Source organism: Chelon labrosus (assembly GCF_963514085.1).
Source record: "Chelon labrosus genome assembly, chromosome: 21".
NCBI lineage: Eukaryota > Metazoa > Chordata > Actinopteri > Mugiliformes > Mugilidae > Chelon > Chelon labrosus.
In genome coordinates this window covers 7,514,081-7,541,018 of record NC_140354.1, presented here as the reverse complement: position 1 = coordinate 7,541,018, position 26,938 = coordinate 7,514,081, and the positions used below count along the sequence as shown (strand labels likewise).

The 26,938-nt window shown below is 42.8% G+C and overlaps 2 protein-coding genes across 3 annotated transcripts; one reads left to right on the top strand and one right to left on the bottom strand.

The window, feature by feature from the left end:
- Positions 1–301: 301 nt before the first annotated feature.
- unm_sa1261 (un-named sa1261) lies at positions 302–13,951 on the top strand. The gene is made up of 4 exons (XM_084570628.1): positions 302–437; positions 7,985–8,211; positions 11,022–11,224; positions 11,866–13,951. The coding sequence occupies exons 2-4, from the start codon at positions 8,040–8,042 to the stop codon at positions 12,685–12,687; spliced, it is 1,197 nt and encodes a 398-aa protein (XP_084426754.1). The 5' UTR covers positions 302–437; positions 7,985–8,039; the 3' UTR covers positions 12,688–13,951.
- Positions 13,952–22,478: 8,527 nt separating this feature from the next.
- Positions 22,479–26,634, bottom strand: LOC311507280 (uncharacterized protein). 2 transcript variants are annotated; one of them, XM_084571572.1, is made up of 5 exons: positions 24,490–26,634; positions 24,186–24,279; positions 24,052–24,101; positions 23,136–23,198; positions 22,479–22,567 (listed from the first exon to the last, which is right to left on the bottom strand). In XM_084571572.1, the coding sequence occupies exons 1-4, from the start codon at positions 26,440–26,442 to the stop codon at positions 23,163–23,165; spliced, it is 2,133 nt and encodes a 710-aa protein (XP_084427698.1). In that variant the 5' UTR covers positions 26,443–26,634; the 3' UTR covers positions 22,479–22,567; positions 23,136–23,162. The 2 variants fall into 2 exon arrangements, with proteins under 2 accessions (XP_084427698.1, XP_084427697.1); XM_084571571.1 differs by having other exon boundaries at positions 22,507–24,101.
- Positions 26,635–26,938: the final 304 nt, after the last annotated feature.

The following is a 26,938-nucleotide window of genomic DNA, read 5'->3' as shown; positions in this document are numbered from 1 at the left end:
TATCATCTAATATCAATTCCAATAGCCATCTAAATTTTAAACCATATCACAATCCTTATGAACTCATTACCTCTTTTGTTCTCCTTATAATTTGAGCAGTTCTTTGTTGAACGCATAGATTCTTGCAATCCGCGAAGGCGTCATGACCTCAGCGGAGCGCACCGTCGCTCTGCACTCTGATTGGACCGTTGGGGTGTGGTGGGCGTGTCCGCCGGCGGAGTGCGGAGACAATAGAGAGCGGCTCCAGGGAGAGTCAGCGGCTGAGAGAAGGTGATTGTCAGCGGCGGTGAAGACATCCCGGTTCCGCGCTGAGGTTTGAGCTGCAGGCTCCAGTCCGCACTGCGAGACGTAAGCAAAAGCCGCTGGAGGACATTTGCTGTCAGAGAATTAGCAGAGCGTCGTCTGGATGGACTGACAGCTGCAGCACACAGAGGAAGGTAAGATCACTTCTTCTTTAACCGAATCAAACCAATTAACTGCTCGTTAAACGCTGCTCCAGGTGTGTTTTCATGCATTCTCAGCTCTGGTCCTGCTTTTGAGTGAAGCCTGGCTGCGTTTCCTCCTGTGTGTCTGTGCTGCTCTGTGTGTGATATTTGTGTGTGATATTTACAAGGCTGCACAATGTTAATTATGTTCCCCCTAAAGTGCTGTCATTTCACACATCTTATTTTGAATTCCCTTCCTCCAGACAAAGTTGGACGTGCAGCATGTGACAGAACAATAGAGCTGCTCTGAGGCTATTGTGTCCCATCTGAAGCCTGTGTTTCTGTCACTGGCTTCAGTCACTCACACTCTGCATGTATGTGCACACACACGGTCCACATGTGCTGCATGCTGTCATGGATGTGCTGCTTTGTGTCTGCAGAGCTGATCCACGCTTCAGGTCTTTGTGCTGCAGTTACTTTACATACAGTAAACACATGCAGAATTCAGGGGTATTAATGGAAAATGATTTGGAGACTGATTAGTGACTAGTACTACTATTGTAAACAGTCGATTCATTTTCTGTTAATCGACTATTTATATTAATAGTACTAGTAGTAATATTTTCCGAGCAAAAGTAGTGAGAAATGTCCAGTTTCAGAGTCTCAGATGACTCGATTGGACAAAAATGTCACCTTCAGGGCTGACGCGAATCCAGAAGAGGTTTTATGTCTGTTGTTTGTTCTGCTTATTGTGATATTTGAGGATGATAAATTCTCTTTTGAGACACTGCAGTCTGGGTTTATTTTCGTCGCCATTTTCTAAAAACAACACAGTTTTTTAGAAAATACTGTTCATCGATTAACTGACTCTTTGGAGCTTCTTTCTGTGGCTCTAAAATATATTTATTGATTATTGGTTAGTTGTTTCAGTCATTTGTCAAGCAGAGAAGGTCAAGAAATAAACGACTAAATGTTATAAAATGTCAAAATGTTCAGCTTTTCTTTGTCTTTGTGTTTTGACTGAACAAAAAAACAAGCAAAGATGACTTGGAAACTTATTTTTTTTGGCATTTTATAGATTAATCAATAATAATCATACTAGTTTGTTGCAGCTTTTGCTAACATTAGCTTTGGTGAGCTAGCTACAGTTGATAAATAAGCCAGTTATTATTTTTCGACTGTTGCAGACTGTAGCATCATTATCTTTTACGGTTTGGACTTTGCCTTGACTTTTTAATGTGTTGCCTTTTATTTCTTATACTAACTGGAAAAATAATTGGTCATAAAGCCCCACATTGAGATGTCTTTATTTTGCCCTGCACGCACAGGAAAGACAGTTGGGGAAGAAGAAAGAGGGTGAGATTAAAGCAGACAAAGGGGATAACGTTGCCGTCTATAGCGAGGGCTTCACAGGAGCAGAAATGGCTTGGCATTAAAGCAGAACGCCCAGTGATGTGCCGCCGAGCGTGCAGGCACAAAGCCTCAGTGTTCGCAGCCGCTGTGGGTCGGGCCAGTAAAAGCCAGCTGCTTTGATGTGCTCCACAGCTCCATGAGCTCTGTGGGAGCCGACGGGCCGGGGCCCCAAAGGAGGGTCGAGCCGCGGGCCGCCACACATGGAGGCATGTCCGCGCTCGCAGTGGGACCATGAGGGAGCGCTGAGACGGCTGGCGGGATGGAGCCTGACTTCTACAAACATTTCCAGAGGACAGAGCTGCTCAGGGGGCAGAAGTAATCTCTCTGGGTTTGTTATATCTCGGCGGGCAGAAGAAAGAACATTTCACACGTTAACATAAGCTCACTGGCTCTGAGTTGAACACTTAAGAATGACAAAAGATGGAGCTGAGAGGCCTTCAGAGACTCATACAGGAGGGCCAAGGACATAAACCAGTGCGGGCAGAGTGTTTTGTTCAGCTTGTGATAATTTGGTCTTTTTGTGCGTCTGGAGGCCAAAACATGCTAATCAACCATTTGTCTCCTCCTGTGACTTAACACTTATGAGACAAAACATTATGACCACCTGCCTCGTATGCTGTTGTTTCTTCATGTGCCACCTAAACCGCTCCAGTGAAGTTGTTTGGCATATAAAATGTTAAAAGTGAGAAAAATCCAGTCATATGTCTCAGAAAAGTGTCTTGGAGTTTGTGTCTCAGTATCATTTGAGATGCTAAAAGCAGAGATTATTGGGCCTTTTGTTTCCCCAAACGATTAATTGACGAGCATTTCTCAAGGGAAGAGCTGTCCAGAGACTTTTCACTTCCCGTCAGAAAAAGATAATAATTTATTAAACCGGACAGGTAACGATCTTTTTGTTCGGCTGCTGATCGTTAGCTGTGATTGGGACTGACGGGTCACTAGGTTCACAGGAGGAGCGATAAGAACCTAGGACTGGAGCCATTTTGTGGCCATGTTGACATATATGGGCAAAAGAAGGGAAACCTGGGGCTGCAGCTAATTAATATTTGCACCATTCGTGACCTTTAGGTCAACCGTAATGTTCAACAGATGTACACGTCAAAGGTGACGTCTTAAATACGGCTGCCGACAAAACTTAATGATAGAATATGACAAAGAAGAGCAGCAAAATGCTTTCAAAATGAATGATTAATCACATTTTTTTTATAAATATCCCTGACTGAATAATGTATTGACTGACTAACCGGTGTCTGCTCCAGTGAAGTCACCGTTCTCTGATTTAATCTGTGTTTACAAGGCTGTTTCTTTCGGTTTAAGCACCATGAAGGGTCTACATCTGAGGGAGTGTACAGCACTGCCAAATATGTTGAACCAGTGACTCTTACTTTGAAAGGAAATGACACAGAATATGTATTTTTAGGGGATAAAAGGCTTCTGGGATCAGTCTGTAGAATTGGATTCTTTTGCATAATAGCAGCACCTTAATTTTTTTATTGTACTGTCAGCTTCCTGTGACCTCATCCATATGTTTCCTGAGGTGGGGTTTTGAAGCTCAGCATGGCGTCTACGGGCTTTGCCATCTTGGCAGTGCTTGACTCCGTGGGCGATTCTCAATATGCTTTCTTGTCTGTTTTTATGGACTTGTTGTCAGTCGCTTGGGACTTGGGACAGGCATGCATCCCAGAATGCATTTCCCAGGCACGATCAAGTACACCGCTGTATTGTGTCCTTCAGAGTATGCAAGTCTGACGTTTGCGTACTTGTTATTGATAAATTCCCGCCAAATTTGAAAATGATCATAAGGGGAGCTGAGGCAGGCAGATGACACGGAGGAAGACAGCTTGCAACCTGTAAGGATACCTGCCTGTCACTCAAAGTAGCCACACCCTTAATTATGCGTAACTTGATGTGATTTAAACAGGTGAGGTACGTAAAGATTCATTCGGTTTTGGCGCCTCAAGTGGCCGTTAGAGGAACAACAGTTTTTGGTTATCTCCTGGTATCGTGTGCATCATAGGGCTATTCACAAAAATTTAAGTCAAATATCAACCTTAGGATGGCACTAGGGGACGGATCCAGTGATCATCAAAATCACCCTCCCAACATCACTGATATCTGCAACAAATCTCACGACAATCCATCACAAAGCTGCTGACACGTGGCTAAAACTATGCCGCATAGAAACAAACTGAAAATATGCATACATCTCCTACGTTCTCTCTGCTCTAGTGCACAACAAGATAACCAATTTGTCCTCTTTCTGGAGCCATTTGGAGATTTCTGTTCGGAGCCAAGCCCCGTACAAGATGGCAGCGTTTGTTCATTAAGTATTTTTCAGTCGGGTGACGCATTGATTTGGTATTACAAATGATTAATTGGGTGCCGGCGTCTTACAAGTCGATGTTGGCCCAGAACACAAACAAGGTGGCAGAGGCAGTTTTTCCTGCAGTCCGGGCAGAGACCATTACTCAGCACTTTTGTCAGCTTTGTCACATTTACTCACAGACGCATGAAGGAATAATAACCAGTGATAAACGACACTGTTCTCCTCAGATTGCTCAGCGTTTGTGTTAAAAGACGCGTTCGTCTCTCCGGTGTAGCAGCGCGTAGATCGGAGGCCATGCAGAGAGTAAAGTGTGAACAAGAACTGTGAGTGTAAAATGTACCCTGAAACTGACCAAAATAACTGCAGGGAACATCAGAAATCTGATCCATGTTCTTCGTTCCAGTTTAAAACTCTGGCCGTCTCATGAGCTGTAATTGATTTACTGACATTTGAGGGAGGCCAGAGAGGACTGTGCTGCAGTGGCTGAAGCTTGCTCGAAAATAAGACCTTAACTGATCCCATTTTCTAGTCCCAGAAAGTGAACACAACTGAAATACAACATTTTGACAATCACAGAACAATACTTCTTCAGCCTGACAGAAATCATTCTGATCAGAGATTCCAACGGTTTATATGGATGAATAAACTGATATAAGATAAATGTTTACATGCCTCAAAACATCAATTACAACGCAGCGGTATTGACAAAAAGCTTCTGCCTACTGTGGAGTCGTTACTGCTGACACTGAATTCATTCAGTAGAAGAAGAAGAAGAAGGCCAAGATGGAGCCACATTTTCAACATTGCTGTCCACGTGGACTCTGGCTTTGTTTGCCATTTCAAAACCTTGTTTGAAGAACTACTGTTACGCCCTCCACGTTTCCGTCCCTCCTGGAAACTCGTCACATCACCTGATGTTTGCCCCACGTGGAGCAAACATGTGCAGGAGGAACGGATTTATTCCAACCAGAGAGAAACGATTAGATCAAGTGTTTACATAGTTACTAGGAGCTAATATCTGTAATCGGGCCAGTTCTGATTGAGGCGCTTACATGAGGCGTTCTGATTATTAGTGTCCATGTACACACAGCAAGCAGTCATGGCAGGTGTGACACCTTGCAGTCACAGGCAGGGACATGAATAATGATGATCAACACTGAGGTTGTCACCTCTCAGCCAAAGCTGCTCTCCCTCAACAGGTGCTCCCGCAGCCAGGCCGCACTCCCTCTCCTCCTGTGTGCTGCAATAGACAGGTAACACCATCAGAGTAAAGACGAGCAGGAGTGACGTAAAGTAGGATGACCGAGTTCCAGGGAAGCTTTGTGTGCAGACTTGAATTTCTCTGAAGAGAAAGACAGCGAGGCGGTCTCGGCCCCCTCTTGTCTCCTTAACAGCCCCGGGGGAGCAGCTGTGGCGCGGTTACCCTGAGCAGGAGCTCTGGGAGCCGCAGCGAGCAGGAGATGCTCCTAATTAGCGCCGGTTGTGACTTCTTTCATCTTCAGGCTCTTTGATATGACGGCAGCACACGAGATGAGATGCTCGGGAGGTTACACGGCTGAGAGAGTGTGAAACATACTTTAGGCTTATAAGTGAAGGTGAGGGTAAAACGACACGGCAGGAAACAAGATTCGGTTTAGAAAAAAATAAAAAATGGCTTTTTGTTTTAAACGTGTTGCAGTCCGACATCAATGCAGTGAATGGGAGTGAAGTATTTGCAGCACTTGACTCTTTATAGTGGAGGTTAAAGTCCAGTTGGTTCGTGCATTCATTTGCTTCATGCACATCTAGATTATTTGTCTTTTATTTTGCAGTGTCATTCCACATCAGATAAAAAGTAAAATCTACAATAAAGCGTGGACGGAAGCCATATGTGTGTAGCAAAATAAGCCATTTTTACTCTTGTATGGAGAAAAAATGGAAACTTTTGGTCCAAGGGGACATTGAGTATCTTGTCGTGAATGAATATTTGACTGAGCCTTGTCCTTCCAATGTTCGATGCTGTTCTGTCGATAACAAAAGCACTTTGATACTGAACATAGATGCCAGCCCTGCAGGACAGCTCAACAAAACGGCCATTATTTAGAGAAGAACCTGAAATTTAATTAAAACATAGACACAAATGCAGCATGTTAAAGGAAACTGCTGTGTGCGTGTTCCTCTGCGAGCAGCTCCTTTTTCCCAGTTTGCTCCGCACCCTGCTTTATTGACCTTGTCACGGGGATGCTGAGTGGACCGGTGATAGACAGCCAGTTGGCTCCTTTGGGTTCAGCTGACTCCTCATTTTATTTATTTATTTTTTCTCCTGCTTGTCCTACTTCACTGCTCAGCACATGCTGCTTGTGTCCTGTTTCCCCTCCTCTGCAAGATTGTCCAATTTCCTCTGTGACTACTGGACGCTTTGTTTGTAATTTCTGCATTTTCAGTGTGCTCAAACACCGGATGGGAGAGAGAGCTGGAAGTTGTAACAAGTGAGGTTTAATAGTACGGTTTGTTCATAGCGCTGCCAAGCAATCTTGTTGAGCCTTTTTCCAAGATGCTATGAGTCACCATAATCTGATTCTACTTCACCTCCGTAATTCCCATAATTCCCATGTAAATTTACTAATGGAATAAATAGAATAAAAGGAAGATGAGGGAAAAGGACGGAGAAGGAAGAAGACACGAAGGAGAAGACGGACGGAAGTTAAAATAGGATTTTCTGACCCCAGATCTCAACTTTACTGTCGCTGTGGTTCTCCCTGATGGAACATACTGTATGTTGTTGTTTGGCTTCATTGTTTTCACACGCTCTACTGGAGTTTTGTGTACACATTTGCCCATCCTGCACACTCTTAACACAGCAGACAGGAGCCGTCGCCAAGGCAAAGCGCAGATGGACCTGATGCGCAGGATGTGGCTCGAATCCCGTCTCTTCCAACACTTTCTCGTCCCCGTTAACAAGAGCTGGAGCAAATCCGCTACGCCATCAGGGCCGCGAAGGCTCTCTAGCCATTCAGAGATCTCTCGGCGTACCAGTTGCTGGCTTCTTCTGGTAAGCAGAAGGGAAGTGGCAAAGATCTGCCGAGAGTGTTAGGCAGCAGGCTCGGATCAGAATTAGACATTTGTTAGTTGCAGCGGGATCATTAATCAGCTGCAGAAGATCTGCTCCACAAATAGCAGCGCTTTGCTCCTCTGAGATACAGTTTTATCATTTAATTCACTTCCTTCATCTGCATTCCATGGAAGGTCGATAACACCTCGAACGGGAGTTATGACTCACCCACACTCGCGCTCGAGGCTATTTCAGGGTCTCTTTGATTTACATGTGTTTGGACGAGGAGATCACGCAAATGGAAAGTTGTTGCTGTGAGCTGAAAGTGCTAATTGAGCTGATCACGTTTGAGGAGAATAATGACAAATTAGAAAAAAATCTTCCCCTTAGTTTTTTCAGCCAACTATCGGATGGTGTGAAATGTTGTGCTTGTCTAGTAGTGCCACTGTTAGATTGACACCATAGTTCTGAGTGCTTTACAATTAGTATTTTAATGCTAAGTGGCTAACATAGTTGATGGAAAATCACCTCTTGGTTCTTTGTGCTGTTGACCCAGTATTGATCCGTATGAGTGACTGTGTGGCTTGCAGGGTTTACAGTGAAAAAGAAAAAACTTCACAACCTTTCATTCAGTTAATTTGGCCTGGATTCAAAGCTTTTCCCAATGATTCCGGTTCATATACTGTATATGTTCTGTATACAGCCGAGTTGGTGTGGGAAGCAGACATGGGTGGATCCCTTTTCCTCACAGTGAACCTTATTTTCCTTCCTGCTCCTCCTGTTCCGCAGGAACAATCGTCTCCAGACCAGCCCTCGGCCCCCCCGGCCCCGTCCCTCCGCCACAATGAACTCCTCGCCCCACGGCTCCCGCTCCTCCATTGACATCCTGGAGGAACTCCAGCTGATTGCTGCGCAGAACCTGGAAAAACTGGACATCAACAAATACTATGAGGTCGTCCGCGAACTGGGCAAGGGCACCTACGGGAAAGTGGACCTGGTCATCCATAAAATCAGAGGTAATAACTGAAGGTTATGTGCCTTCCCTCAATTATGCCGAGAACTCGAATATTTTCAATTTATTATCACAGCAGTCAGTGAACCACCACACTTGATGAGTCTGTTTTCTTCCCATGTAGACAGATTACGTCTCAACTTTCAGTTTATCCCATCTCATGGGTGGAGAAGGTTTCTCATCTTCACCTCCATAAAACTCATTTGGCCACAAAACAAGCAAATTTGCAGGTTGCAGTTGCAGAAAGTGAGACAGTGTGATTCAAAGGGATGAGCACTCACACTTTAATCTCAGAAATTAATTCTGAAGGCCAAATTAGAGGAAATGCATGATCCCTTTCTGCACCAATGAAACACAGACAGACTTAAATTCACCACTTAACTAATATGAAATCTGTTCAACCTCTTCACATTAAAAGCCAAAATGTCGCCCATCTGCTCGGAGCCTTTTAATAGTCTCTTTTATGGAGCAAAGTCTGAGTTTCACTGCCCATTTCGAGTGGCTGCAGTCTGTCACCGAGACTAATTCTGACCTTTTCCAGCCTCTGAGTTGCGCAGTTAGGGGATGCATGAAAAACAAAGTGGAGATGCGGTTCCATTATTTGCTCCCGTGCCGCCGCCATCCTCTCCGACCCATCAGAGGACGAGTGTAGCTTTAATCGCCCGTCCTCCGTAGCCAAGCTGGAAAATTAACTCTGGAAATAAATGGGCTGAAAGTGCAGGATTTTATAACCTTTTGAATGATAATTGTGTGCAAATGCTTTTTCAGCAGCTGCTTCAGCTACAGATTGATTTGTGTAAAAGCCTGTATTTTTCGATAAACTGTATCCCTGGAGTCATGCTAATATATATCCTTTTTAATAAACTAAATTTAGTCAAATTAAATTAAACCTGCATTTTCTACAGCAGTAATCAATAGATGTTTTTTCACTTTAGATGTACTTGGAGACAAACATTGCAAAGTATGATCTAGATTTAGTGTTAAAGGTTTCAGAAAGACGCCCAAACTGATTCATTAACTGCATTTCTGTTTTTTAAAACGGCATCTTCACAATTTCTTCGTCTTTTTTGTAATTTTTTTTTTTTAGTTAATTAGTCGATATTTAAATTTGCATACAGCCTACAGGTATGTACGGTTCCGTCTAATTCCCCTGATGTTAATAAAGTGTAAAGTATGCTTCCTTATGAAGGGAAATTCTAAACTTGGATCAAATCTCCGACAAGAACGTTTGAGCTTCATGCCAAAAGCACTTCAACGAGGCAGCTGGAATCTCTTGGTGCTCCAAAATCGTGGTGTCCTTTCATTTTAAAAGCTATAAATAAGTCATGCTTTGTAGATGTTTTGCAAATGTAACGTTCTAGGTCAGTGGGGCAGATATTCTTTTATAAGTTCAGTTTAGTTCTGGTTTTCCGCTCCAAATAACTGAACCGTAGTTGTACAAGAGACGTCAGAGTTCTCTTGAACAGATGGTGTTTTGCTTTTCATATTAGCCGGCAGGCCGCTCCAACAAAGGAACTCGTTTTTCATGTAGACATTAAGCTACAATACAAATAGCTGGCAAATGCAAAGGCCACTTGAACGTGCTTTGGGAGCTTACACAATGATGTCGTTGCCTGTGCACGAAGTCGGACAAAGATTATGATATAATTAAAACAGGTACTGCTATTAACTAATTCAAAATTCTTTAAACTGAATATTCAGGGACACAACAAAATATCTTATGAGGCCACGTCTCAGAACATGACATGGCACTAAACAGTTGATTCTGAAAATAATCATTAGTTGCAGCTTTAAACCAGTCACTTGGACTTAATACAAAATGTTCTGTAGTTTCAGCTCCTTAAATATGAATTGTCTTCGTTCTTTATGATTAAAAAAACGGAAAAGCTTTGTGGAAACTGTAGTTCCAAACTACTGCTATGCTGACGACTTACTTACTAATTCAGTGATAGCTGTCCGCACATTCACGGACATACTGCACACAGAAACTTTCAGTAATTTAATGCTGCAGTTTGACAGAATGTGAACAAATATATAGGCTTGTGAAGAGAACTGCAATTAACTGGCTAGTGTATTATAAATCTCCTCAAAGCAACCCCTTGTGTATGAACTTTATTTGCATGAAGAATATTTGTATTTGGTTTATCTTAATGTCCCTCTTATAATGTGTCATGGACAGCTGACACAGTGAGCCCCTCTTGACCTTTCCTAAAGTGCACAAAGCACTTTGCAGAGCTGATCCAGTGCTATTGGAAACGTCTCCGCTGACTGTTGGTGCAGGGAAATTAAAGTCAGTCGTGGCAGCTCTCCAGGTTATTGTCTGGGGTATTTCTCCCAGAGTTCAGGGCAGTAATTTGTCTCCTCTCGCTGCTTCTCTCCTTCTTGGCTGCTGAAGAGAGATGAGGCAAGTCTAGGCTTTTTTTTTTTGTGTGCATCTTTTATCAAGTCAGGAGACTTCCTCGTCTTTTGTTAGTTAATCTTATTACCAGCTCTCTTCCAGGACATGTTTGCAGCTGTAAACCTCAAAATCCATGAAAGCAGATCAACATCCTGGTCCAGCTGTGGGAACATGCAGAAACTAGTCCAGCAGAGGATTTGAAAGACTCGAAGCATAAATCTCCTGCGGAAAAAGTCACCAGGCTTTAATTTATTGTGGAGATTTTAATTATTCATAAAATGATTTTAATTAAGGCGCTTTCAAACAATTAGGCGGCTGTGAAATAAATCCCCGAACACTTAATAATAAGGTGGAAAAGAACATTCAGAGAGGAATGAGACTTGAAGTGACGTAACCCCTCGTGTCCTCGTTTTCAGGAACAAAAATGGCCCTGAAGTTTCTGAGGAAGAAGACCACCAAGCTGAAGAGCTTCCTGAGGGAGTACAGCGTCTCCCTCTACCTGTCGCCATGCCCATTCATCATAAACATGTACGGCATCGCCTTCGAAACGGACGAGTACTACATCTTCGCTCAGGAGTACGCGCTGGCAGGAGATCTGTTCGACATCATCCCTCCACAGGTGAGAGCCGACTCTGCATCTGTACGCAAAAACACATCTGCTGTGCACTGTTCCCGTTTTTTAACAGTGAAGCGTTGAGTTTCTGTAAATATAATGTACACCGATCAGGCATAACATTATGACCACTTCTGTAATTACACCACTACACAGTAGGCGGCAAGTGGCCAGCCTTGAGTTTCACTCTGTGAATGGCATTTGGAACTGAGCAGCTCATGTTGGAGTTCAAGTTAATTAATGTGGATCGGTGGAACAGTTACTTTCCCTGAAATCACTACAGCACAAATCATGTGAGTAGATGGTGAGTAGGAGGCTGAGACATGTGAACAAGGAAATTCATTTTAGACCCATCACAGCCCTTATGGTCCGTGTCGCCGCAACAATTCCGGGGAGGTGCACGTCAGGTTACGGCGTAGGGCCTGGAGCTACCATTCCTACGGCATCAAAGTGATGCAGAACTTAACTTATGCTAAAGTCAAGCTTACTGCAGCTTCCAGTTTGGTGCGTCTTCTGTACAGTGCTTCAGATCTAAGCTGCAACCATCTACGGTGCTGAGACTCTTTTCAGGTGACTGTATTTACCCCTCATGCAGGGTATGTCTGCTTCATGTTCTTGACCTGTTATCCTGCTCTCTCTCTGTCTAGGTGGGACTTCCTGAGGTGGTGGCAAAGCGCTGTGTCCATCAGGTGGCCATCGCCCTGGACTACCTGCACTGCAAGAAGTTGGTCCACCGGGACATCAAGCCAGAGAACGTCCTCATTTTTGACAAAGAGTGCAGAAAGGTCAAGCTGTCAGACTTCGGCATGACACGACGCGCCGGCTCTCCAGTGAAGCGCGTGAGCGGCACGATCCCGTACACGGCGCCCGAGCTGTGCGACCCCTCACGACACGAGGGCTTCTGCGTGGACTACAGCACGGACGTGTGGGCCTTCGGCGTGCTGCTCTTCTGCATGCTGACAGGAAACTTCCCCTGGGAGAAGGCCATGCCCAATGATGCCTTCTATGAGGAGTTTGTCCGCTGGCAGCGGCGTCGGACGGGCACGGTGCCCTCGCAGTGGCGCCGTTTCACGGATGAAGCTCTACGAATGTTTCGTAGGCTCTTATCCATCGAGCAGGAGCGTCGCTGCTCCGTCAAAGAAGTCTTCAGCTACTTCAACCAGTGCTGGATGTTGGACACGGAGAACGGGAATACTAATGGCACCAGTGGGGGGTTAGAGAGCAGCGCGCCTCCTCTGGACATCAGCTCATCCTCATCTGAAGAGGACATATTAGTGGACAAACTGAAGCAGCAGAGCCTGTCACCCGCCTGCGTTTTGGCGAAGGGAGGCCTCATGATGGACACTCACTACTCCTCCATGTCCGCCAACAGCTCACCGTCCTCTACCGGCAGCTACGAGCGAGTCAACAGAGACAACAACGAAAGAGGACGCATCCTTGTGGCGACGCCCATCGAGATCTGTGTGTAGAGACGGCCGATGCTGCCTCTGGGCTACCTGCTCAAACGTGTACGCTGCGGTGCGCTGACGATTTCTCCCAATGTGAGAAAGGAAGGAGGGAAGTGCGCTGACCGGTGCTCAGCATCAGGAAACGATCGACAGCCTCACATATGTTGTAGCTTCACTGCAGATTTACTCATTTCTGATGAAGACAAACTCTGAGGAAATGACCCGAGAGACAGTCCCACGCTGTAGCATCTTGTATGTGGTTTATACTTCAGTTACTGGAATAGTACATGAACACAATGGACAACCTGTAAAAAAGAAAACAAAAACGACCCAATCTACAAGCAATATGTTCAAAAAAAGTAATCTGTAAAGAAAAGGAGGATCGACTTTGTGCATTAACAGACTTGTGTGTTTAATATAGTGTTTGGTTTTCATGTTTGGTAGGTTTGTGTGAAGTGTTTTTATTTGGAGTTAAATTATTTATTTAAGTGAGACGCACATATTTATGATTGTTTTATCGAGCAGCGCCACAGATTCGATCTGATCTATTTTCTCTCAGAAAAAAAAATATAAAAAGTTAATTTACTGAGAAAATAAAAGGATTGTAGTTGCAGGTTTACATTTTTCTTTAAACACTCGCCACCATGTTGTGATTTCCCATTAAAGTAGAATGTCATTTTCATGTTTTCCTGTGATGCCTAAACCTATTGTACAGTAGCAATTATCTTTCTAACCAGTCCTCCCATTAAACTACAGCATACAGGGACCAATTAATGATCTCAAATACCTTTTAAAGTAAAAGTAAAAAATAAAATGCCAGGTTGTCACGATTTATAACTACTTTGCAATCTAACAATTAAGAGAAAAGCATACAATTTTTTTTTTTTTACTTGCATGGCTTACATCGAAAACAAATCAGACATCCTACAATTGAGCAACTACATTATCACACTGTATTGACAATTTGGAAAATACTGAATATTTCTAATTCCAAATACCCACCGCAAATTCACTTTTGACTGTTTTCCATTTTTGTTTTTTATTTTTATTTATTAAAAGGCTTAACCCTGAATATGTGACCGGATTGACGAATGTAGAAAAAGAAGTTCCTTAGGATTTGGAAACAAGTCACTCCTTTCTTGTTTAAAAGAAGTATTGCATGACGTATTGTTACTATGGTGAAGATTTGTTGAAATAAAAACACTGAATTTTAAAACAAAGTGACTTTAGTTGTTGTTCTTATTAATTAAAGGAATAATTGGAAATCTTTCCAAAAAATGGTTTCTAAGACAGCGCTAGCGGCTGGTTAGCCTAGCCAAGAACTTTGACTGAAAAACGAGCCTGGCTTCTAATGGTTACAAACCAGCCAATACATTAATGGCACTAACAAATCTGTTTCTGCTTGTTTGATCAAAAAAAGTGATGTAAAATCTAGAAACAAGGACACATTTTGGCTGGTTAGGATGGTTAGCTTAACTTATGTTATGTTATGTTATGCTTAACTTAGCATATAATGTTGCTGGCACAATAAAACGGTGCTAAAACCTGCTTATTAAATTTGAGTGTGAAATTGGAAATCTAGAAACAAGATATTTTTTTATTATTATTTTTCAAGGATTTGTTAGACATTTGGGGAGTTTTTTTTTTTTTTTTAGAATTAGCCAAGGAAACTGTGCAGTTACTTAGCTTAGTTGAAAAGGGGCTAGCTAGCCAATTATTAACTATTTAGTATAAAAGTGTAAGATTTGATAATACACCAAATTACAGGTATAGTCTAATCTCAAGGGATTGATCAGCCCCTTAAGACATTCCTAATGGTAACATATGCCCCTAATAAGAAAATCATTCACTCTAGTCAAACATGCAACGTTAGCCAACCTTAATCCATATGTTGTAAATTGCTAAATTATGATACTGCTCAAAAGCACAGTGGATATATACATTTTATACACCCCTATTACAAGACTGACATGACATTTTGAGGATGTTTTAGAGTTTTTGGAAAATTGGTCCTAAAAGTTTCCAGATTTCCCAACATTCCTTCAACGCTGTACATTAGCTCTAATGCTAACACAGACTCGCAGCTACAAAATCATGTCAGCGTGCGTTAGCAGTGAAAGAAGAGAAGTCTGTTCCTGTGTTTTATTTAACATGACGTTGTTTGAGTCTCAGTCAGGAGATGAAACACCACAGGAAATAAAGCCGTGTGCCATTATTCCAGCTCAGACTTTCTCTCCGCTCATTAAAAATGAAATAAGGCAGTCAGAGCTGGAGCTGCACTCTTTGAAGTGTGAGGTTAAAGCCACAAGATCAACTCTTATCAACAACCACATTCCTGCTCAAACCACCCTACAACAAAAACAGACTCATTTCATTCTGAGCATTAAATCAACTTTACTGTATGTCGGTCACATAATTACGCCCCAATAAACCTACAATGCCCCACAAAGCTGTAAAACCACTGAGCCATGTTTCAGGCTGGGCTGTAATGAGCAGCCTCAAAAACCCTGCTGAAAGATGAATTATATAACACTCCCATCCAGGTACGGCCTGGCCATCACAGAGAAAATAAAATGTCCATACATCAACAAAAGCCCTCTAATGGAGCACAGCAGCCAATTCAAACTGAAGCATTTTAGACCCTGATAAGAATGAGGCCGTCCAATGCCAGTCCAGTTATACAAACTCCATCTACCCGGATATAAAGGAAATAAAAAATAAATGAAAAAATAAAATCAGCCAAGTGCAGCTGAGCGGGAGAGCAAATCACAGAGCAACCCTGCATGTTCAGCATAGTAATTACAGCCGAGCTCTGCAGTCAGTGTTCTCACTGTTTCTCCCACTAGCATGCTTACTATTCACCAACAGAAAAGAGGAGTTTGTTTCATCAAAGAAATACAGCGCAGTGACATCTCACTTAAGTGATTTTGACCCCTCATAAATCCGATTAAACGCGACAAACTTAGACATTAATTATCCATAGTCACTCCTTTTGAGACATGTAGAAGGGAGTTATGTGAATATTGGCAGCCATTTTATTTTATGCCATCCAACAATTTTTGTAACCATTAGAAAACAAAAACTGAACGTCTGTCTGAAATTGTGCACCGTTATCTCCCATTTAAACGATCATCACATTACAGCTTCGATTGAAACCTTTTTTCAAAGTACCCAAATAACATGGTGTACGAACTAGTCATTTTCTAAAACCCAGATCCAACTCTGTAGGCTATCACACAATAACTATAAATGTCCTCTGCATTGAGTATACTTTTGACAACAAGAGGAAAATTATCTTTGTTGACACTGGATTTTTAACTTGTTTTGTTGACAGCCGTGGTTCCAGAGACTATTTGAAAGTTAAAGTATTCCATAGACACAAAAACTCAAATCTTACACGTTGAAAGATGTTAAACCTACATTAAAACAGACATGAAAGTGATTTTACAGTCCTGAAATCAAATGCTGAAAATCGTGGCCACCATTCATTATTCAAATGCTCAGATTTAAACGACGTTTAATGATGTGAAATGTAGACGGGTAGCTGCACCAGTCCTGGTTTTCAGAGAATCTGAGGCTTAAATATGGAAGTCAAGAAAGGCCATTACAATTTTAATTCAATAAGCAACCTGAGTGAATCCTGTCACTTAAACACTTAATGAATTTATAACAGTAAAATACTTATAAACGTAGGCGGAATATCTATGCAAATAAAAAACATAATAATGTGCGTTGAATTCCCTACATTTAAATTGGGCCATTTAAAATGCAAAAATGAATTGCAAATTTAAATGCATTTAATAAAAATTCAAGATTAAGATGTAAAGAAACTAGACCCATTATGGCCTCTCGTTGCTTCCATATAAAAGCTGATCTACCACATGTACTCAATGTTCCCCATCCACTGCGTGTTTTCTCTGTACTGATGTATTTTTATAATATTCAGCTAAACAAGACTCCAGGCAGAAAACTGACAGCTACTCACGTGTTTGACTCGTGTCGGTTTCAGCAGCAGCAGCGTTTTGTTCGGGGCCACCTGCGGAAGCAGCAGAGCTGTTTCTGCAGAGATAGCGAAGAGGATTGTGATCGCAGGCGCCTGTCAGTCCTAAAAACAGAGATAAGCCCGCAGGCCCGAGCAAAGCGCGGCATATTCTGAGGCAGGAGGTGAAGAGGCAGACTCAATGTAAGAAAGATAACGGGAAATGAGAGGAGGAGGACAATAAATGGGAAGAAAGCCACTAAAAGAGAGTTTCAGGAGCAGCTGCAGGTGAAAATGGTGTAATGAGATGACGTAAGGTATTGGATTTTTCTAGAAAATTAACCCAGACAAATATTATAAAAGCAGCAGAACCAGTACTACTCTTGTCACTAACCTAAAACTGCCCCATATTAAAAGGACAAGTAGAGTTTACTTCAACTTATTGTATTTGCCATTAATATGTCCGTAACAGACACATTAATGGATAAGATGCCAGGTTGAAATAAGTAGAAATTCATTTTTCAAAAGAAAAAAAAAAACACTATTCACATTACAGCAGGAAAACCCTACTCCTTACTTACTCCTACTAAAACTAAACATGGTCACCTTAGCTACAATGTTAACGTATATCTATCTAAATATATATGCCTGATGCCCGTTTTCAGTCGCACATGTAAGGACTGTGGCTCTACAGCTGTCTGACCGTTCAGCACTTTGGTGCAGACCTAAATATCTCTGGATGGATTTTCATGGTCCTCAGAGGATGTATCCTACCGACTTTCTAGTGATTGAATGTTTTTTTCCTCTAGCGCAAACTAATGAATCTAATGATGTGGTTAAGGTTGAAAGAATCTCAGCATCTATTACATATGTTGCAACAAATGTTCAAGGTCCCAAGAGGATACATCCTAACATTTTTTAATCCCATACCATCTTCAGGCTATGAATTCAACTTGTTTGTGACCAAAAACCTGCAAAAACAATGACATTGCAATTCACACAACTACACACATTAGCGTGCTAATATGCCATTATTAGCATTTAGGACACAGAACCAAGGTTACCGCTCCACAGGGATGCTAGCATGGCTAAACACTCTTGAACTGAAATGTTAAATCTCCTGTGGAGACTCACTAAATAAATTAACTGAACTGAACCTTGGGTAGTGTCTGAAAGAATGGCATCGCAGATACAAAAGGCTGAAATGGGCTGGCTGGGCTCAGTCTTTTAGGGTGAGAAGCTCTGACAACTAGAGGAAGCTCAGAGTAAGCGGCCAGCTGAGGAACTCCAAGGAGAGGGACATCTGGATCTCCATGTTTGGCCTTTTGGCACTGCGACCCGACCTCAGACGAAAATGGATGGATGGATGGATGAACTCACAAACTAAACAGCATGACTCCTGAATCAAGGATTTTCAAACATGTACAAAGACTCAATTCCTTTTAATAAACGTTAATGTTGATCTATTTAAGAATCAAACTGATGTTCAGCTCCATCCAAACACCAGCTGGTGTAACCTTCACCACCAAAAACGCTGCATTAAGGAGATGCCGTCTGTGACGAGAACAGCATCAATATGCTGACGCTGTCTCCAGTTGCCAGGCTTTTTCAGTGGGTGAAAGCAGCAAGTCTATTCTAAGTTCAACAAGGTGAAACAGGGAAGTGAGAAACACTGCAACATGTCCCCGCAGGTCAACGCGGCGGCACGATAATGATGTGAGAGGCTTCCAAATATAGAATAAGGAATATTTCCATCGAAGTGGCGTTGTGACTCAAATGCAGAGCTCGGTGTGAAAGTCTGTGTTAACTGGGGAAAAAAAAAAAAACCTGAGATATGGAACTGCATTAGCAACGCAGCAGCCCACATGTTCAGCTGTTTGGCCTCACTTTTTTCACAACAAAAACAAGATAATTTTGGCTCTTTTTCGCACCAGTCGATGTTTGGGTGAACAGATGGCGGCTGCTTCAGGCTGGGTTCAATTCAGCAATAAACCCAGATAACCCAGACTGGGTACAATACAACCTGGCAATTCAAGCAGGACTGCAACTTAAAACAATCACAAAAACATAAGACTTAATTTGATTCAACCCTTTAAAACCAAACGCATCGCCGGTGGCACATCTGCACAAGCGAACCTTTAATTACCGTAATTACACCACAGTTCACGCCATCAGAAAAATACAAACAGTTTCTGAAAGCTGAGACGTTGCGCTTTACAGCCTATATGGTGTCATTACGGTAATTTCACTTGCGCACCTTGCAAAGGTTATTACACGCATATAACATGTAGTAAATCGTTAATAACTGCCAGATATTGAAAGCTCCGGGTGGCACAGGACATTTTTTTGCCCTTTTTATAGTCAAAATAAACACATAAAAAAAAAAGGCGGACAAGAATATCATTCTGTTTGTTTTCTAGTTTGGGTACAGTGAAAACCAGGCAGATATGTTCTTTCGTTTGGCTGGTGATTTGCCAAACACACTGCCTTCCTTGCAGCAAAGCAATAAAAAAAATAAAAACATTGTGTTCCTGTGTAGGAGCAGTAATGATTGTAGCACCCAATTTCTGCACAAATAACAGTTATGAGAGGTTTTGGAGAGCTTTGCTAAACAAGAGCTGAGAAAGATGCTCAAAATCCATTTACCCATTTTAAGAGAAAGACAAGGGTTCAGTTTTATTGACTTTTATTAAATAACATCAATCATCTTTTATTATTTTTTATTTATTTTTTAATTATTCCTCAAATAATAGAAAGTGCAGGCATGAAACCAAACTCTGAAATAGACCATTTACTTAAAACATTCTCTTCTTAAACGATTCAGTCCAGTGACAACTCATGTGAACTGAAACACAAGCGACAGACGGTTAAAAAGCTGCACTAGGCGACCTCAGCTCTGCACGACAGCGAGGCGTGACCCAAGATGAGCTGAAGGGCCGATTCACCCAAATCACAAAAGCGGGTTTTTAAAATGAATCTGGGGGTCCTTACATCAAGCTGCGTGTTCATTCGCTGAGCATAATTAACGTTCGGGTTCTATTTAAATTTGGTACATAATCTTCAGTGAAATTCAGAGCAGCGAGGAGAGCTGAGGAGATCTGACGGCTTCAAAAACAAAAGGATGTTAATTACTCTGTAGTGGCTGTTTACGAACAACTTGTTCTCACAGACGCAGTTAAAAAAGGACTCGGCTTTCATCTCTGTATTTATGGAAATAAGTGGCTACAGCTTGGGCTGCAACAAACCATTCGTTTTTCAGTCGAGAGTCGATAAAGCTATTGATTATTTTTTTGCAGTTACTCCATCAACCGTTTTCTGAGTAGGGAATTAATCCTTTGGCTAGTTACCACTAAATAATTAATAGAACTTTCCCTTTTAAACTTTTATTCAAGCATAATCACAATATATTTTAACATGATATCTATGGAAGAAAAAACTGTTTCAAACTTTAACTTCAACTAATGATACTATTCAACTTTAAAGTTCATCCAGTGTAAACCTAAGACTCCAGGCTGCGAGGTGAACCGCTGCACCCCCGTACGTACCACCTGCAGCCGTATTATTTATTTGCAAAAAGTAGCTTACACCCACTTACTGCTTAACATAAATGGTAGCACATATTGTTTAGTTTTATAAGTTTAGTCTATCCGCATAGCGGCTGTGTTACAGTGGTGGGCGGTTATAGTTTTAGTAGGCGTGCAACTTGCTGGGTCTCTGTGTTCCAACATTTGACATGTGGGTTTTGTCTTTTCTGGTTATTTTCTGCACCCCATAATTTCGGATGATTGAAAAACGGTGCGAAGCGCCAACGTATCTAATGCAAATTGATTTGTGTAGTCGTCAATCATGTTGACCAGCTGTTACAGCCCAGTTTTCTTTCTAGATTTCTAATCTCTGCCTCCCAGAATTGGAGGGAGGTGTTCTACATGATACTCAAAATCTGCCCCTTGTTCATAACGCAAACTAGATTAATTTCCAACCAATAGCATATTTTAATATGAATGCAGAGGATATCATGAGGATTTCACTTTTAGTATTGGCTGACTTGTGTAGACATCCAGGGTATTTATTTTATGTAGCAGAGATAAATGTGGTAGAGACAGCTCGAGGCATTAAGGCTCTTTATTGCGGGACCTAGACGCCGTAACCTACGCACGCAGCCTGCGCCGGTGCGAGCCATTTATACTTGTGCGCTCGTCAGTCTGGCACGGTCGGTAACAACACCACCCAAACGCTAGTTGCCACTGTGTCTTTTTTGCCATTTGGGTTCAATTTTATTTCTACTTCCTGCTTCACTTTCCACTTCCTGCTTCACTTTCAACAATGCCGACTGAAACTTTGTACTTTGAAATTTCGCCGAACACGAGTCATACAAATGTTTGTGTCTCTGAACCTCCTCAGTTAACCTTTCCTCGATGTGTTCCATCTGTATTGATCCAAAACAATTAATTCGAAAATTGCGGAGATGGAGAAGCAGCTGGAAACTCTAGAGCTGCGGCGCATAGTTACATTTCAGGGGAGGTGCACGTCAGTTACGGTGCTAGGGTCTGCGCAGGGGTCTGCATTGTCGCGTCAACTTAACGCAAAAATTTAAGTCTGCATTATGCCTGGTGTTACCATTCAGAAACTGAGACTGCTGGTGTATTTGCCTGAATTGCTCTCTACTGCCAACAAAAACCACTGCCCCTCCATTGCCATGAATTTCAGCATGGGCAGTTTTTAAATGGACACAGTCATCATCACAACATGTAAACAAATTTAAGCTAAAAGTTGTAATAGTTGTGACAATGTTTACTTACTTTTAATTCATTCATTAAAAAAGTAAGAAGACTAATGAACAGAGGTAATAAACGATATATTTTAGACAAAAATATTCCATCTACAAAGAGAAATGAGCAAATCCCCGCGTTTGAGAAGCTGCAATCTGTTCTTCAGACGAGCATTTTAGCTGGAGAAAAAAAAAAAAGATTTTCTGTAAACTGATCCATCATTTCAGCTCTAAAAACAAAAACGTAAAGGATTTAGCTGAATGACCCGCTTTGTGATTCGGCTGAACTGACTCTTTCACTTTCCATTTCCTGAAATCCTTCCCGGATTCAACTCTTTGAACGCGTTAAAGTTTCCACATCCTGCAAGCAGAGAAGCTTCTAAACCCGACACCAGCGATGAAAACGATTATGCCCAAATATGGCAAATGTACAGTTCGTGGTCTCGGTTAGAAAGGATGGGATGTTGTTTTGAGATTTCCGACAGACATTTTTACATGTAACTCTAAGCTTAGTGCAGCTTTATATTAAATTTAAATAATTTTAGTAGAAAAGGAAGAATACATAAATAATGGCGGATATAATAAAATTATACAATAAAGTGCGTTGCAGCAAACATCGACCCTACATGCAACTTATTGATTAAATTAACTTATGTGATGACAGAAGCACTACAGGGAATAAAAAAGTAGTACAAAAACTGTAGAAAAAAGTGGCCTCATATAAAGATATCATATCCTATACAACTCATCAATAAAGTTCATTTAAATATAATAACTATGTTGAAATGATAAACTGTCTTTGTGACGTGGCTAGTCCAAGAGTGGATCATCACGGAGAAGAATAAATACGCACGCACACACGCACGCCCACACACACACTCTCTCAGCTCCAACTGTCTGTGTTAAAGACCTACAAAAGGACAGAAACAAAAACAAAAGACACTTCTCATATTAAAAAAAAAAAAAAAAAACTAAAGTGGCCCACGGTTCGATCGGTCTGTCGAGATGAGTGAAATCTTACCAGAAGGTTTGCCCTCTGCTCCAACACACACACACACACACACACACACACACACACATTAATTAGTGTTGCAAAACAGCTGAGGTGAAGTCGGGCAGCGCTCGTCGCACCCTGAGGAGATCTGAGGATCGTTCTGGAGCAAAACACACAGACAGAGGAGGAGCTCGTCAGAAACTTCCTTCTTGACCGTTCACATGCTCACGAGTTTATACATTTGGCGGATTATAAGGTTTGTCCACTAGGAGGAAAATGAATACAGTGCCTGTTGACATCAATGTAGACTGGAGCAGGTTCCAGTCTCAATAAAATACATGAGAATTTTATGGAATTTCTTGAATATTCAGCTATAAAAACAGAGATTTTCAAAGATCAGATCACCTGCCGTTCAACTAGAAACAGAAATATTACAGTGTTTACCTGGAGCACTAATTATAGACGCAGAATTAACGTCAACAACCTGCAGCTCCAACCTGAGAATGTGCTGAGAAGAAGAACTGCTCACTGATCGATACCGATTGGCGTAAAAGCCGGTGCATGCTGATTTCACAGCTAAATAATGGAGGACCTTATTCTCAGCACGGAGCTTAATGAGCTCCAGGTATTGATTCGAAAAGCCTGTATTCAAGAGGTTATGATCAGCCGTCTGGAGAGGAAGCACGTTCAGGTGTTCATTAGTCGGCGAGCGTGTCAGCAGTGCGTACCTTCAGTTCCTCCGCGCGTCTTCGGTGTCATCTCTTCTGTTGTTTGCTTGTGAACGTCTTATTCTGTTGGATACAAACACACGTCAGCTGGTGTGGAGTTCTGCTACGGTACGACATTTGCTCTGCTCTGTGTTGGCAGCAACAGGCGTCTAATCAGAGCCTTATAAATGGGGGGTGGCTTACTGTATATGGCCGGGTATGGGTTTGGGGTGTGTTTCCGAAAATGAGCTGGTTGAGCACAGTATGGGATTTAGTTCAGCTGTCCTTTTACACACAGTTTAATTAATTAGAATCTTTTCTGTCCATCTTTCGCCTTAATTTTAATAGTGACAGTTAAAAGAGGGGACTCATGGGGTGAGAGGGCGGGTATAACATTGCAGCAAAGGGTGCTGAGTCTCAGATTATGGGACAACATTTGGGGCCAGTAATGCCGGGAACACATGTAGGTGTAGAGTTACCCCAAAAGCACTGCATTTAATTAAAAGCTTAAACAATAAACTGAAAGAGTGGTACCACAGACGGCCACGATGCACGGACCATGTGCCGAAGTGTCCCAAAGAATCCCAGGTTGCTCCCTGTGATTGGAACTGGTGTGTGAATGCGTGTGATTGAGTGGGTAGATGCGCCACTGTGACTGTAAAGCACTTTGAGTACAAGTAGGTAGAAAGGTGCTATGTAAATACAAGACCATTTACAGGTTTGATAAAAACCCGTATTTACTAAGTGTGCGCAGTGTCTGCAAAGTGTCTCTGAACAAGATCCACTGTTCATTTTATATTTTGTGCCACACACCGGCACACTATGTTCATGCCTGGAAAGAGTTTGGGAAGCTAAATGCTACGCTAGTGACCCCTGCAGGCCGTGCAGCTCCTCAAACTTCATGAAGCAAAACAAGAAACTGGAGACTGAAACTTACCTTGTGCTCTGGACATCTCATTGAGAAGTTCTCTTCGTTTAGAGCGCAGTCTGAAAAAAACAACAACACAGGTAATGAACTTTTGAGATTTTAACATTTTTTCCTTTCGGGCCGATCCCCAATCAAGGATTTACCTGACTGAATGGCACATCTGTAATGGTAATTTCTGGGGCATCCCTTCTGGAAACAACCCATCACTGCTCCCATTTGTTGGCAGGTTGAACAAATCTGAAAAAAAAAAGTATCAGTATTCTTCTCGTCACACACAGTCAGTGTCCACTTTATCAGGAAAACCAGTAAAATCGAATGCAGTCTGTTCTTCCATAAAGTCGACTTTTATGACGCCTATAACGTGGATGTAAAAATTATTCTTGGCTCAGAATCATCAATTTGACTGTCATTCTGCTGTAATCTTTAACAAGAAGACCTCACTCTCACCGTTTCCTGAGCGAGCCGCGCCGCCTCCTCCAGCCCGTACAGCTTCCCTCTGACTAGGAAGACGCCGGCCGACCAGACGCCGCAGTCCTCGTGGATCCAGCACTCGTCCAGATGAAGAGGCACCTTTGGAGGAGAGTGGTTGTTGCTTTTCAGAGAACTTTCATCGGCGTCGCAGCCGCCGTCCGAGCCGTTCATCGAGCACTTATTAGAGAGTCCGTTTAATTCCTCCTTATGCTCAGTTTTGCTATTCTGCTGGTCCGCTGACGGGCTGATGGGACGGTACGGCCCGTGGAGGTCCCCGAGGCCCATGGCGTTGGCCGACTGGCCGCACAGGCAGCACAGCAGCGAGGCCTGACTCCTGCTTTCCGAGCCGAGCCGACCCAGCTGGAAACAGGACGTGTTGGGAACAAACCCAGATCGAGACCTGGTGGCCGCCTGCTGCTGCTGCTGCTGCTGCTGCCATCCCGCTCTGCTGCTCCGGACCGTCGTCTCCTCCTCCTGGTAGTTGACCACGGTGCACGTCCTCTGCTCCATGTGAACAAAGGGGAAAAAGCCGTGCGATTTCTTGTCCTTCTTCTCCTCTTTAGTGTTTAAATATTTGAGCTTTATCTCTGGCTCTCTGGGAGAAAACAGAGCAGAAGGACCGGTCTGGGGTCGCCTTTTTCTCTTTCGTCTTGCAACAGTTCTTTTATTCGCCGCTGAGCTCCTGCAGGCCGAGGCCTTCTGGATCTGCTGTGGTGGGATTCTGTGGTTCTGTTTCTGTTTCGTTCTTCTCAACTTCTTAGCTTTAGGCACAGAGATCGCCTTCTTTCGTTTACGATTGACGCTTTTTGCGTATGAAGGTTTGCGGCGAGGCTGCTGATGCTCCCTCTGCGGAGACTTCCGGTCCGTCTGGGCGCCCGCATCAGACTCCTCTGAATTGCTGCTCGCTCTTTGTGACAGATTTGGCTGCGAGGCCGACTCGTCCGAGCTGGACAACCTCGCCGCGTACTCCATCACGTCATCAGAGTCACAGCTTTCGTTATATATACCCACCGCATCGTTTTTGGCTTGTCTCCTCAAACTGTGGCGGGACCCGGTGCAGGTGAACTGAGGCGGCTCAGACACAGACTTTCTGATTCTCGTGCTGCGCCGCACTCCTCTGGGTGGAGGTTTTTTACTCTCACTCTGAGGAGGAGTTTTCTTACAACAGAGTCTTTTCTTCTTGTCATTCGTGACTGAGACTTCGATAACATCGCTGTCGTCGCTTGAAATATCGACAGCGGACTCAGCGGGATTGCCGTAAACGGCGCTGAGGTCTGACAGGAGGACTACAGGCCTGGTGTGATGCACGGGAATGTCCACCGAGCTGTCTGAGGATTCCTCCGAGTACGAGCTGTCAGGACTGGGTGAGCTCAGGGGCTGAGGTAGGTGATAGCAACTTCTGGTTTCATCCAGAGAGGACACAGCCGGAGACAGGGGCTCCACGATGTGCCTCACGCTGTCCTGGATGAAAGAACCGCATATGAGCGGCTCCTTCGCCGAGGAAACGAGGAAAATAACGTCAGAGCCGCTGTCGCTCTCGTCTCCACCACTGCTTTCAGGAACGGGGCCGCCGCTTTGGTCGGGCCCGTAAAAACCCGAGTGCCACAGGTTGCCGTGGACACCGTCGTGATACAGATCCAGTCCTGGAGCGAGAGTTGAGTTCACGTAGTTCCCCAAAGACTCGGGGCTCTGCTCCATGTCCCTGCAGTGGACGGGCGCAGCCGGCTGCGTGGAATGAGAGTTGTATGAGGAGGAGGCCCTGGATCTGTACGAGGAAGTGATGTCTGTGGTGCAGCTCTGCGGGCGTCTGTGGTACCACTCTGGCTTCTTGGCCAGGTCCATGGCTTCAGGGTGGCTGCGGGTCAGGGGGTTGTAGCTCTTTGACAGGTCCATAGCCATGAGAGGTGGATCCTGAGAGGACACTTCCATCACTGCAGACACACAAGAGCAGAGTTAGTTAGTTAGTTCAGAAGTGAAATAGTTACAGTAAGGGTATTCATCCAGAAGTAGGATGTGATGCTTGGTACATCGTGTAAACCAAACAATTACTATCAGATGTGTATTTATGTCTCGTTCAAATCTAGTTAGTTTATGCGTGCTGAAAAAAATACAGATGATTATAAATATTTTTTAACTTCCAAACATCAGTATCACTCCTGGCACTTTATTTAGTTATTGATATACAGAAAATAATATAGGAAATGACATTAATAAACAAACACTGGATAAATTTGACTTTAAAACAACATAAAAAATATTTAAAAAACAAAAAAATATTTCTTTGATCAATTACCCAATTAGCAGGTTGATTTTAATTAATTCGCAGAGTGGGTACAATATTAATTTTACAATTAAATTAGACAGATAAAATCAGACAATTTTCCAAAAAATTTAGTTATTAATTATTATCAAAAATTATTTTTTA

What these genes read in the sequence shown, in the direction of transcription:
- unm_sa1261 (XM_084570628.1), top strand. Translation starts at nt 8,040, where the DNA reads ATGAACTCCTCGCCCCACGGCTCCCGCTCCTCCATTGACATCCTGGAG. An exon ending in GGTCATCCATAAAATCAGAG is followed by an intron (nt 8,212 to 11,021) that starts GTAATAACTGAA and finishes CCTCGTTTTCAG; the next exon opens with GAACAAAAATGGCCCTGAAG. An exon ending in TCGACATCATCCCTCCACAG is followed by an intron (nt 11,225 to 11,865) that starts GTGAGAGCCGAC and finishes CTCTCTGTCTAG; the next exon opens with GTGGGACTTCCTGAGGTGGT.
- LOC311507280 (XM_084571571.1), bottom strand. Translation starts at nt 26,442, where the DNA reads ATGGAAGTGTCCTCTCAGGATCCACCTCTCATGGCTATGGACCTGTCA. An exon ending in CGCGGCTCGCTCAGGAAACG is followed by an intron (nt 24,280 to 24,489) that starts GTGAGAGTGAGG and finishes TTTTTTTTTCAG; the next exon opens with ATTTGTTCAACCTGCCAACA. An exon ending in CAGATGTGCCATTCAGTCAG is followed by an intron (nt 24,102 to 24,185) that starts GTAAATCCTTGA and finishes TGTTTTTTTCAG; the next exon opens with ACTGCGCTCTAAACGAAGAG.